This window comes from Nelusetta ayraudi, unplaced genomic scaffold (assembly GCF_046127955.1).
Source record: "Nelusetta ayraudi isolate G7.1 ecotype Tasmania unplaced genomic scaffold, CSIRO-AGI_Nayr_v1 ptg000063l, whole genome shotgun sequence".
NCBI classification, from domain to species: domain Eukaryota; kingdom Metazoa; phylum Chordata; class Actinopteri; order Tetraodontiformes; family Monacanthidae; genus Nelusetta; species Nelusetta ayraudi.
Window position 1 is genome coordinate 693,669 of NW_027466113.1, and position 13,873 is coordinate 707,541.

The 13,873-nt window shown below is 44.2% G+C and overlaps 1 protein-coding gene across 8 annotated transcripts in view; it reads left to right on the top strand.

Annotated features, from left to right (window-relative positions):
• Positions 1-13,873, top strand: part of vps13b (vacuolar protein sorting 13 homolog B) — a 260,425-nt gene that overhangs the window by 180,518 nt on the left and 66,034 nt on the right. For all 8 annotated transcript variants that reach the window (XM_076040760.1, XM_076040763.1, XM_076040755.1 and 5 more), the window contains exons 38-39: positions 4,490-4,921; positions 13,270-13,472. In XM_076040760.1, the coding sequence (XP_075896875.1) occupies positions 4,490-4,921; positions 13,270-13,472 (635 nt within the window). The remainder of the gene's footprint in view (positions 1-4,489; positions 4,922-13,269; positions 13,473-13,873) is intronic.

A 13,873-nucleotide genomic window follows, 5' to 3' on the forward strand; every position in this document is an offset into this window, starting at 1 on the left:
GCAGGAAGAGTTCCCAACAAGCACTGATGCTGGTTGTGTGCGATTCCTGTTGTTTAGACAGAGACGCAAACAAGCGTCCTTTGTGCTCTGTGACACGTTACCAAGTGTTCGGAAGAGGGATCTGACTGCACTGACATTTAAAAGCCATTTTGATGAGCATGGAGTTCTTCTCAAGGATCTTCTTTTAGGCGAAACACAATACGTCTGCCAAGTGCAAATCATGAGAAATCAGTGAAAACAAAATTAGGAAGAATAAGGCAGCCCACCATTTTCCTTTTAACCCCCCCATGCTGTTTTCACAGATGGTTTATTTGCATGTACGCCTCCCGAACTCTCTGCAGCTAAGTGTGTTTGTTCTCCAATAAATGTGTATCATGTCTGGCAGCGCCACTTTTTATTCAACAATATTTCACAACGAATTTATTTCAACAAGGCCTAACCAGAGCGCGGACCGCAGCAAGGACATCTTTTCCGTGTTTACTGCAATGTGTTCGCAATTTCTGAAGATCTCGTTCTGTGAAACCAATCAAAACTGTACTCCCAAGGATGCCGATTGGAAAACATTTGCGTATTTCTACTGAATACCGGATGGGGCTGGCAGTGACGGTCAGTCAGCAGCTGCTTATCACAGCACAGACTCACACACGAGCCTGTCTTTCCAAACTGAAACGTGTCAAGGTTGAAGGCAACAAACATTTTTAACTCATACGTCATTATCGTCGGCATACACGGCAGGTCAGCCCAACGCACAATGCGAAAACAGTGACACAAAACTGCATTTTTCAAGGCGCCCTCTTCATCTTTGACAGGGTCAGTGAGCCAGTGCAGAGATGTAACTGCTACCACTTGGAGGCCCGAAATGTAACAGGTGATAGATTAGCTTGAACAAATTGGAACCAGTGCGCCCCGATGGTCCCTGCTTCCCGTCAAGATATGGCTTCTTAGAAATGCTGTCAGTTACTGTATACAAACCTGTGCCCTCTCCAACTGTCCAGAACTGCTCTAATTCAAATCAGATGGTGTGTGAGGCAAATGTCACTGGCCTTTCCTACTACAACGCTCATTGTTTGATTGTTTGCTCTTTAAAAGAGGAACAGGGGAAATTATGCAGATGCCTCTCAGACAAAAAAAGAGCAAAAAAAAACAAACAAAACCATGACAAACACAGACCAACAAAAAGATCATGCAGAGCATGCAGACCTTTACCTTGTCGTAATTGGACACCTGGCGGCGTGCATCTGATACAGCTTTCTGCTGTCAAGAGTTAGGCATAAAAGTCAGCAGGAGAAAATCAAAGGTAGAGTCGGAATGAAAACAATGTTCTTCGGGGTCGCGCACACACTCGCACACACCCAACATAAGGTTCAAATTGGGGACAGCGTCATGCATGACCCAGCCAAAAAAGCTCACTGACTGGGGGTAATAAGCATATTTGCCTCCACCACTACCACTTTGAGTATGTGTGTGTGTGCGTGTGTGTCAGACCCTGATCTTCCACTCTCTCCTGTGCTAATAGATGCTGACACCTAAGAAGGGCTGGTCAATGATTCCCTCCAGCCTGTTCACATTAAGTCCGGTTCTTAAACGGCATGCGAGCATCAACACCACCTTTCAACCCAGAGCGCCACAAGCCCTCCACTGACAGCCTCCTGCTTAAAATAGCCGTTAAGTCACACAGCTGAAACCAAGGTGTTCCCAATAAAAACAGTCACATGTGTGGGGTAGCCACCGCTAAGAAGCCTTCTCTTCCTTTTGCCCTGTGCAAAGACGAAGGTGATGGCGCTGTCTTTTCAACAATTACAGTTTCATCACTTTATTAAAAAAAAAAAAAAAAAAAGTTATGTGGGTTTTTCAAAGTTTGGGCGTTTCCATTACCAGTTTTTTTTATTATGATGTTTAGGTTTTTCACAATTCTAGGTAATGGAAGCGCAGCTAGTGTCAGTGACTTTTATCTTGCCGCTGCCATGCTAATTTCATCATTCGGAGCGTTTTCTTCTTAGGCGCTTCATTACAGCCAGCGGAGCCAACGACAATTGGGAAAAACTACCTCTGTACACAACTTGATAGCCATTCAGAGGAACCAAGCACGCTACCTGATGTGGTCTCATAAGAAGAAGTCCGGAGTCAACAAACTAAGTGGAAAAGGTGGCCTGCAGTTGCATTGAGAGGCTGTTATCAGTTTTGGGGTTAATCCTGCCAGCAGAGCTGGTGTCGGTGATTGGTCCACTTAATGACAGTGAATTCCCTTCGCAACTGCTCAATGGGTTATCACCTGATAGTGCTAGGATTCTAATCTAAGGTTCTAATCAGGCAAACCACTCTGTGAATCGGTTCAAAACCCAACCTGTAGGCAAAGTGAACACATTTCCAAAGGGTTATGGCTCTGGCTGTCGCAGACGAGACATTTTTTATTGATTGATTGATTGATTTCATTTAATTTCTTTTCATTTAATCAAGTGTTTCTGTTGTGCTGTATCCCATATTTATCCATAAATCTACCTTTTGCACCCAAGCCTTTTAAACTAAAAGTCTATCATGGCTTTATCTATTCCAATTTTGCTTTTTAACTCCAAGGTTATGTTTTCCCATCCCTTTTTTTGCTCGACCGTGAAACAACACAGACCATCTCTGTTAAGGCTGTCTTGTAAAAAGAAAAAGAAATAAACTATACCCACTCTAGAGTGACCGAAAAGAAGCATGGGGGAAATAACATGGATAAACTCCACTGCAGGCCATACTGTAGAACACTCCAGCACAACTTTATTGCAGTACTCACAAAATTCATCTTCTGACATTGGGCCACTGCAGTAAAAAAAAAAAAAAATCGGTTACCAGATAAAACTGGTGGGAAAACTTTGCAGATGGTGAGTTCCCCTTCCATTCCAGGATCCTCCATGGAGCATTTTTTCAGGATTCTCTCAGTTTATAATCCAGACACACACACTATCCTGTTTGCATTTGCCAGAATTTCTCTTAACTTATCAGAGAGCTCATAAATCTAGAGGCAATAAATTTGTCAGTCAGTTAAACGCCAATGTGTTACATCTTTCCAACCATGGGATCGGTTGATTTGTGTATTTAAAAAAAAGAAGAGAACTTTTTTTATGCAGGCCTTTTTCTTGTTTCCCAGCTGCATTAAATGTAGACGTTAACATTGTTTTCTGCTTTCAAAGTATTTTTTTAAGGGATTGATGTGTTCTGCCAAAGTTGAAGGAAATATAGGAAATATGTATGTATGCTTGTCGCTGGATGGCAATTACAGCCTCTCATTTCTTGTTTAATTGTCAAGATGAAAATGGAGTTAAGTAAAGTTGATAGCTACCTTTAAAAAAAAAAAAAACGTGTATGCTCAACGTTATGCATGAGTTGGAAAAAATAGCCTCAGCACAAAATTGCATCGAGGTTCAATAGTCTTAGTGTTTGCAAAATGATTATTATACTAAAAAAGCCAGAATCGGCAGGATGAGCCCATCAGAGCAGTTTTGTCTTTTGGATCATCTTGTTCTAATAACGGATGCAGTTGAAGTGAGTTAAACCTGGATGGAAGGAAAGAAGATGTGAAGCAACATGAAAGTTGAAAGTGTATGAACGGGTGAATCGAAATGGGAAGAGGAGCGCTCGGCCCTGGCTGGATAAACAGCTGCATGTGGAGCTGGAAGGTTTCCTGGTGATAAGTCAAGTGGAAATGATAGGCTACGTTTGCGAAGTAAATTCCACCTGCATTCCCTTCACCCCCCCCTGCCCGCCTCCGCCCCCCCAGCTGTACTCACAGTCGACTGCGTGCCGTACTTCCACTCGGTGAAATGAGATGGAATCCTGACGATCCGGGTGCATTTGTGTGTACGCGGCACTCCTGCCTTCCCGCCCGACCGTCCTGGCAGCGCTCCCACTCGTGTCATCTCGTGCTCCTACCTGCGAAGGAAACAGACGGGAGTACTAAAAACTCTTAATCCCTCCCCAACCCACCTCACCCCGTCCGACACCGGGGCCTCGACGAGAGCATGAAAAACAGCTGCACTTGTCTCAGCTGCTTCGCTCTCTCATCATCATGACCGAGTGGAAAAATGGGATCATGGAAGTGTCGTAAAACTGCATTAAGTAAGGTTTGTGTGTCTTTGCACATTCCACTCAAGTGTTTGACGGCTGCAGTGCACCAGTTCATGAGAGATGCTGAACGAAAGTGAGTTGAGGGAGTGCGGATTGAGGGTAGCCGAGGCAGCCAGCATCTCCGGTTCACTGTAGTTTAATTCGTTTTTCTCATCATTTTCTGGAAATTTTTTTTCTGGAAACTGAAAAAAAAAAAAAGTTTCAGTGATGGATGGTCCAAAAGAACTGGTGCCATTCCGGTGGTTAGAAGCAGAAGACCACTAATGTTTTCTTCACCGTCTCCTGCACTGTGAACATCCCAGCATTGAGACTACTTCTAGTTACATTGAAGCACTTTTGACTTTCAAAATTTGACTCCAAACCTCTTTTGTGTTCTTTGCAGCTGAGCTCAACATGGAGCTGTGCCGCCCTCTGAAAATAAACCCCACGCTGGCCAAGCTGGAGCAGGCCAAGGCCTACCTGGAGAAGGTCTTACCAAACCACTCATGGGACACCGCCAGTCAGCCAAAGTCCACATCCTCCACGTCCTCTTCGTCCTCCACGCCCCAGCACTCCCCGTCCAAGGCTTTCTCCAGGGTCGGCACCCCTCGCTTAGACCCACACCACCACCACCACCAGCAGCAGCAGGCATCGGTGCTGGGTAAAGCTGCTGGCTTCAAGGCCGTGCCGCTGCCCTTCCATAAGGTCTCCCTCCAGACGGCCCAGATGGTTGTTGTCATGGAGACAGAGGCCCATCCCGTCAAGCCCAGCGTGACATTCCTGGTGTCAGCCATGACGGGAAGCCTTAATGTGAAGTCAGGCCCCAGAAAAGAAGGTCAGTCACAAATGATTGATGATATTTTATTTTTTTATTTTTTTATTTTTTTACAAAAATTTATCAGAGACCTAATGTGTGCAAGAGTACAGATTTTCTAAGAATTTTCTGATTCACTCACTTAATAACTGGCTGAAGATTCATCTTCAGCCAGTTTGGACGTTCATAGTTTTAGTGTTGCCCCCCTTGCCGTGTTTGCAGAATGAATCATTTTGGTCATGGCACATCTTCAGAACCTTAAAACTGATTTGTGGTTGTGCGCCAGTTGTACACAACATAGCCTACACATGTAGCTTAAGCTGCAGTGAGTATTTATGCTTTCGTACTGGTCTGCGCCAAAGATGGCTTGGACGTACAGAAGCATTTCAGATCTTTTTAGATGTCTGCAGGAACATCTGAGGATTTGATTTGTAGGCTGCAGTCTTTCCTTGCACCATGCACATGATACATCCTTAGATACTGATCAGAGACTGGCAGTCACCCTCCACATTTAATCCTCTGGTGTAAGCCAGCAGGCTGCAGCCATATCCTACGAGCTCGTATCCACCGCTGTGTTCTCAGAAACTTCAGGAGTCAAAGCTTATTCTCGTACAACTAAAACACTGGTGTTTTTCAAGTTCCATTGTTCGCCTCTCCCTGTTCTGGTCTGTGTTTGCATTTGAAGAAGCCAGAAGTTCAAAGTGAACAAGAAGGCCAGTTAACGGTGATCGCTCTCTTCAAAGTGGTCACTGTAGACCATTTGCCATGGGGCTTTGAAACAGTATAAATCAGACTTTCGCTCTCCCACGTGTGGTGTCATTTTTGAAAACGCAACACGGAATTTAAATCTGCAAATTATTTAGGTGTACGCTAAATTAGATCATGACACTGTCCCTTGAGGCATCTGTCCAGTTTGGTTTGAAGCGGTTTAAAGGCATTGTTTTAAAAGATGTCTTGGCTCACCCAATGTTGTTCTGCTCTCTGAAGCTTTGGACTTTATCTCAGCCTTTTCTCTTTTGTCCGCTCCGACCCCTTGCTAAGACCTCTCCGGACTTATTGAAGACCTGTGTTTGATGTAACGGGGAATTGTGCTTTCTTCCCCATGTCAGCGTGAAATGCATGAGGTCAGCGTTGCAATTCATCTTCCCCATGTATTTCAAAATATTGCCACTCGTTTGAAGGCCATTCCTGAAACAGGTGGAGCAGCGTTGGAAAGCACAGCACTGTCTATAAACTGGGTAAATTTTCCATTGTGTGCCTTTTGTCTGCTATCAAGTTCAAGTCAAACAGGCAAAGCTCTAAAAAGCAGTGCGGTGTACTTAATAAAAATATTTACTTTATATATTTCAGTCTAGCATACATACCACACATTCCTGAGGAATTAAAAATATATTTACATAAATTATTTTGATAAATGTTTTATTTTATGTAATTTATTAGTGACTGAATGAAAATGTAGGAGCATTTTTATCATTGGGAAGGTTTTTAAAATATTGCAAACTTCAACATTCATTATATACCTCTTTTTTTATATATTTTATCAGTTATGATTATCAGGAGTTAATATAGTGTATAAAATTAAACAGAAATGTAAAGTTTGGAGTAGCTTTTTGGACAATCCTGAAAGTATCACAATAATCAGCTCCAATACAAATGTGTGTGTGTGTATTCTGTGTGACTCCCAAGCTTGGACAAAGTCCCACCTGCACAGCGCACTGAAGTTTGTCTTTTTTTAACTATTGAAATGCTAGCTGGCATGTGATTACATGTTCTCTCAGGCTGAATTAAGCATCAGGCAGGATAAAGAAAAACAAGTACATTTGTAATTCTGCTATGATCAGTATCTCCACTCATAGCACTCGGTCAGACTTTCCACTTCCCACCCTCACTTTGTCAAAAATATTTGATGCCGGTCTTTTTGGAAGATGTGATTCTCTATCATTTACTTATGTTGGGAACCAAAGACTAGTACTGTTTTCAATATTGTTTGGAATGTTGCTGTTTTTTTTTCCTCTTTCTTTCTTTTTGCACATGCTAGCAAAGCCGTCATCTGCCAAAAACAGGGTTTGTCAGTAAACTGTAAAGTGAGATGTTTGTGTTAGAGTTGGATCTGCACTTGTTGTGAGAATGTGTGTGTGTGTGTGTGTGTGTGTGTGTGTGTGTGTGTGTGTGTGTGTGTGTGTGTGTGTGTCTGATTGCATGGGAACATGTGTTGTGCCCTTCGAGGGATTGTGTTTCCATGTAAGTGTACGTGTGCGTGTGCATATGTGTGTGCGCGTGTGTTTGCGAGAGACGGAGAAACAGTGAGATGTTTGTTTTCATGTTCGGCCCACTTCATGAAAGCTGACTGTTATCCATGAGACATCGCCGTGTTTCCATTATGACAATCAGAACTGCTAATGCTAATGTAAATTAAAGAGCTTCCAGTAATTTCGTGCCGTTGGTTGTGAGTCAGTGTGTTGATTTGGATGATCTGGGGCTTTCGTACGGCTTTCTTAAGGTTGCGTTCACTTTTGACAAGCTCCGTACGGTAGATAAAGCGTCAGATTCATGTGAAATTGTTTGCACATGAGTGTTATCCAGCAACACTTCATCTGCTGACTTTGCTGGAAATGGACCAGGACAGAGGTGGAACTGGACAGCTCGTGCATGGCCTGCATCTGTTTGACACATCCTCTCTGAAGTTACTTTCTTGTCAAAAATGTTCATTTAAATCTTTAACATTTTGCTCTTCGTTTGCGTAAATCTGCTAAACTGCTCAGATGCACAGCTGATAAATTCTGCCAGTTTGCTTCATCTTTTATTCGGGGTTAAAGGGGTGACTCAGTCACTCCCTGTCTGCGTGGAGTTGCCATGTTCTCCCAGTGTGTGCGTGGGTTCTCCCCTGGTTCTCCTGTCTGTCCGCCTGTCTGTGTCTGTCCGCCTTTGCCCGATGACGCTGGGATAGGTTACAGCACCCCATGACTCTGAGTGCAGGAGAAAGGGTTGATAGAAAATGGATGGACTTTGATCATGAAATATGCCTCTGCATGCCCAATTCAACTGAAAAAAAAAGTTGGATTTCAGGGCTGCAAACGTGACCCAAAAGTTTCAGCTTTTGTATTTGAAGGGATTGTTCTCTTGAGTAGCGCTAACAGTAGTTTGTTGATTTGTTTTGCAGTGTACACAGGAAATCTGAATTAGTGTGCGGTGAAGTATTTTCTCAAGGATAGTTTTCCCCTCGCACTAGCCAGGACCTTGACACACAAACCCAGAACGATTCTGGACTCAAAATATAATTGTCGGGATCAATATCAGGACCGCATTTGTTTATCCACATCCCATTGGATGTGTGACCATAATTTTCTTCTCCTTTTAATATATTTAGCATGGTTTCTCTGTCTCGAACAGTGCTACCAACTCAGAACTACTGCTGCTTTGTGCAGGAAGTTTGATTGTGTCCCTCATTTATATCAGACTGATCTCTGTGACTTTTTTTTAATACAGGGTGTCCCAAAAAATGTTCCATAATTTTGCAGGCCAAGGATTTTGGCGATTCTTGTTGAAATAACCTCAAATTTTCACAGAATGTTGCGAAGCAGATCAAGATTTTATATTTAATCTTTTATTTTTGTTTTGTTTTTCGGGTTGAGTGTTGGCAGTGCACATATTGAGCGCTTATGAAATTGGTCCAATAATAAACCTGCTACGTTCAACACCTAAACTTTTCAATTTCATTGAGCTAGACTTAGCACTTTTCAAGATAATTGCTTTTAAAATGATGTCACATTTTTTGGGACACCCTGTAATATTCTATTTACAGGTCTTACAAAGACCTATCAACACATGACCTCTGCCTCACCCCGCAGAGCTTCATGTAAGGTTCCTTGCACGGAAAGCACGTGACAATAGAGCTCATATCTAAATAACATGTTTGTCTCACCCCGTTGTTCCTTTTCTTATCCCTCCAAAAACTCTGGGATCCTCTGTCACAGCGCACTCCTCCGCTGCCCTCCCACGGGAGCGTCCTCTCGTAGTGCTTCCAGATTTTTTTTCCATCGAGACGAGACAAACTGTCTCCAATTACGCTGACTGATTGCCGGTGACAATAGATGTATCTGCTGACTTTTAGCCTCACTGCCTCCATCACTCACCACTCAGGCCTCTCCAGTCGAGTCCGCGCCTCAGAAAACGGATACTTTGGAATTTTTTCTTTTTCTTTTTCGGGTAGGAAGATAAAGGTTGCGATTCCCATTCTGTTCGGCCGAGCGTCTGAGCTGCCACAATAAGTCAGCTGGAATGACCCCCCTGGGAGAGGCCCGTGCATGAGAGATGTAAGACAGGAGAATGTAGTGTTACTACTGCTACGCCGTGTACCACTACTGTTGCTGCCGGTGTCGGCGCTCGGCGGCAGGCGAGGATTGATGATCCACATCCTGAGCAGAAATTACGGGATGATGCCAAAGGAAGAATGGCCGCGAAAGAGAGGAAGCACTAGGCTGATGGAGACTCTGGAATGGTGAGCAGAGGAAATGAAGACAGGGGGATAAAAGATGCGTTTGGAAATATAACATCGCGGACCATGTGCAAGGGATTTTTGCCAAGTTTGGGAGAGGATTGAATGAGGAAACGAGTGAGTTAAATACTGAAAGTGAAGCAGAGGCGACGTACAACCCCAGTCAAAAGTTTGGGTACACTTTTTACATACTGAAGACATGAAAAATATGAGCAAGATATATTGAAAAGAGAACATGTTTAAATAAGTCTAATTAGGTTTATAGGAAGGGATATAGAATGGTTTGAAGAAGAAGAATCTATAATTTGAAAACATGTTTTTTAACTCTTATTTGTTTACTACATTATTCCATATGTCCTCATTCATAGTTGTGATGGCTTCAGTGAGAATCCACAATGTAAATAGTCATGAAAATGGAAGAAAACCCATTAAATGAGAAGGTGTGACCTAACTTTTGACTGGGAGTGTAAGATGTAACAGTGCAGGGAGACGTGTGTAAGCGCGCTGACGGAGGTCTTCCCACCGAATGCCACTGCAAACCCCCTCCCCCTTCACACACACACACACACACACGCCGCACCCTGTCTTCATCAGCCCCTCATCCAGAGCTGCAGCAGCGGGGTGAAGACCCTGTCATCCCCCTTCGCCGAACATCTGGGCCTCTGTACCTGGTCTACGCCACCCCACCCTGCCCCCCCACACCACCAACACACCCCCCGCCCCCCCTGCCAGGGGACAAGATGGAGAGAGAGGGGATTAGGTTGACAGTGAGGTGTGTTACCAGATCCTGTGTTAATGAAAAGCAAGTGGTAGCCCCGCATTCCTCCCTGCGTCACCACTCCCCAAGGTAGGAGGGCATTTGTAGTTCAGTGAACAAAAAAAAATAAAAAATTGGAGGGCGGTGGGCAAGGCGGAGAGAGAGAACATGTGTCACGAGGTTCGCAAAAACAAGACCCTCCCCGATCGCACTGCCCCCGTAGTGCGCCTTGGTTTTCCCAAAACACAGACGCACATCTGTATTGACAGGCTGCGCTGCTAGTTTCTTCCCATGCATATAACAATATACACATGGGAAGAGCTTTTCTTTCTGTCAGACCCCCGTTTCTCCATGCTGATTTACCACAGCTAACTTGTAAAAGAAAACCACTTTTCGCAGAACAAATTGAAAGCTACTCCCCCCTCTCTTCCCCCCTCATTTTATTTTTCTTTCCCGCTCACCCCATGAGTTACTACCATGTCGGATTGTTTACTGTGCTGCAAGGCGGCCACTCGTTCTGTTTATCGTATTATTTCTCCTGCAACCAGTCGAGGAGCCGTGGAGCTAAGCGAGGCATAAATTTGAATAAAAGATTTATGTTTGGAAATGAAAGTTAAACCAACTCATAAATAGCTTTCAATGCATTATTAATAGATATATATCAAAAGACTTTGGGGGGAAGAAACTTTCCTGGGAGATATCTGTTGGCCCATATGGCTGCAGGAATTTCAGACAAGACGACGGCAGCCCCGCAAGAGTCATTTAAGTCGAATGTTCTTCCATCAATTAAAAGATTTCCCATCTTGTTTCATTGTTGCCGTCATTACATAAAGTAAAAAATGCCACCAGGTCTTTTTTTTTAACCTTAAAGAAATTAATTTGTTCAAAGGTTAATGGCTGAAAATGTCTCATCCTGATCATTCCTAATGGCATGTTAAGGCAGCATAATAGATTTATCTGAAGGAATTTAGTTATGTTAATTTTTAATGCTATACCACTGTCAATATCCTCATATCTGTTTCATTCAAGCACACTATGTGTCCAATACTGATGACATAGCTTCTGGCGTCCAAGGAAATCAGTTTGCTTCTTCGAGAACAAACACGATGTACATTTATAAATTGCAGTCAACTGCAGTTTTACTGCTTTGAATCAAAGTGTCCGTCAGACTCTGAGAGTTGCGCTGCTTGCGTTTCTTTGCGTCTTTGTGTCATTCGTGACGGAACAAAAAAACAAAATGCACGACACGGAGACGGCTCGTTTTGTATTGCTACGTGATGATAAGCATGTTAAAACATTACACAGACAGACACGCAACCTCTGATGCTCCGCCACGTTCTTCCCTGAGGTTCCCCCCTCGAGTCCTTCGTGCTTCTCTCGGAACGTCAGAGCTCACGCTGTAATGTCTTTGGCCTGACTGACTGACACATCTCTGGAGGGAAGCTCAAATAGCTGCAATGTGGCCACGCGGGGCAAAAGCAGATATTAAGTGCGTGTGCGTCTTGACTGGGAGAATGGAGTTCCAGCTCAGGAGAAAGAGGGATTCCCCTCTTATTGAAGAACCCCTCCCATTCGGGGTGATTACTAAAGAGTTCTGGCTGCTACTGGAGTCGCTTTGGCCGTAAATGACGCGTTGAACTTTAACATGAGCACGTTAGCAGGTATTTGGCGTTTTCCTTTTTATTTCCCCCTTTTTTTCAACTTAGGTGTGTGTTCACATGTGCAACTGCTCCCCTCGTGTTTAAAAGATTCTTCCCTTAACAAGCCAGTTTGGGAGTTTCCTCGCACTGTCTCATAAATCATAGCCATGAAAATAAACCCGATGTCCCGCAGTTCGTTCGGTAATCTCTAACAGCTCTCTCGGTGCCGCAACAGCAGAATGCATCTGCAGGTAAACTGCCAACATGAGTCAACAACGTCTTTCTTTAGACACATGAGTCATCCCATTATGCTGTGCCCAAAATTAATGAGTGAAATAGTGGCTTAAGTACTCTTTAATACAGGTCCCCACCTCTGCCCTTTATTGCTGAACATGCTGTTCCTCAGGCCATCCTACAGACTTGGAAATGCATGGTAGCGTGTCTGTGTCTGTGTCTGTGTGTGTGTGTGTGTGTGTGTGTGTGTGTGTGTGTGTGTGTGTGTGTGTGTGTGTGTGTGTGTGTGTGTGTGTGTGTGTGTCTCACATTTATATCATATCATAACTCACCGCCTCTCTCGCAACCCTCCGGTTCGCTCTCGCACGCTCTTCTGTCCCTTCATGTCCATATCTACTTGTTTTCCCATTCATCACTGCACTCCCCTTGCATCTCCTCTGTTTCAGTATGAAGACATTTCTTTCAAAAGAAAGTTATTTCTTCTGGACTATTTAGTTAGGGGACGACTGTGGCTCAGAAAGTAGAGCGGGTTGTCCATTGACCGAAAGGTTGCCGGTTCAAATCCCGCTCCATCCCAGTCGGCCGTTGTGTGAGCGGGTGAAAGAGAGGCCATTGTAAAGCGCGTTTGGGAATCCTGGAAAGCGCTATATAAGTGCAGTCCATTTACCATTCTATTTAGTCATAATGCCAGATTTTGAACAGAGAGAATCTGTTTGTGGACACAGTTTACAACAGGACAGGTTACATATCAATGTTGTCCTCCAAGCTTCTAGATTTTCTCTGGTTCTTTCAATTCAAATTGGGTCGATATTCCAAACACACACACTTTTTGGTGTTCATTGCTAAAACTTGCTGCCAGGAAGACTCAAGTGAGTATTTCGAGGCCATGTTAAAGGAATCTTTCCGCCCGGCGTTGCTCGTTTTTGATGATGTTTAGCAAAGCCTCACCTCTCCAGGCTTTAGAAGATCAGATCAGGATTTCCATGCATGAACTTCTCAGTTCGGTGAAAATGTGTTCACCAAGCAAGCATAAGAACAGCTGATCTCTGCACTTCAATGGAATTGGCATTGCTGTTTTTAAATGGCTTAGTATTGTCGGGTGTAGGTTTGAGACCATAATGATCAGTGTTTAACTGGAAATCCGCTAATTTAGGAACAAGACGGCCAATTGTGTCTTTTAAATAAATAATCTGTGACTGTGCTGTCTGTTTAATCTCACATACATTGCCTTTGTCTTCCCCAGATCCCATTCAGGCTGCTTCCGTTCGACTGGAGCTGCAAGACTTGCTGGTCAGGACGGGGCTGAAGGAGCGAAGCCGCCTCCTGTTGGGGCCGTTCTCCTGCAGCACGTCCCTGGAGGCTCAGTGGTGTCGGCACAGCGGCAGCCCTGGACCCAAGCCCGGCTCCCCTAAGCTGCTTCTGGACCTGAAGGGAGGCCTGCTCCAGGTTTGCATACCAGTGGCATTAATTCAGTATTCCCCATTCCAAGATTTATCACAGAGCGCCTCGGCCCTCTCCAGAGTTCACGCTCTGATCAACACCGCCGCATTTGATTGACCTTGATTGCCACACAAAAAGAACAATGAGGGCACTTTCACAACAGTGCTGCTTGCTCCAGTTAAAACAGCCCCTTGTGCACTTTTACTTGTTATTTGGGCTCATTTGTGCCGGTGTGACGACAGAAATCATCGCACTCGGATGCTCTCACTCCGCTAGCAGGCCAACGCTGGTTTGGTGAGCTTGTGGTAGCGAATACAATCCGACCTTGAGCCAAGTGCAGCGAGCGTTAGACATTTTTGGAGTTGCCGACCCCCTACAGCCTGCAGCGCTGCGCATAATGGCTGTTA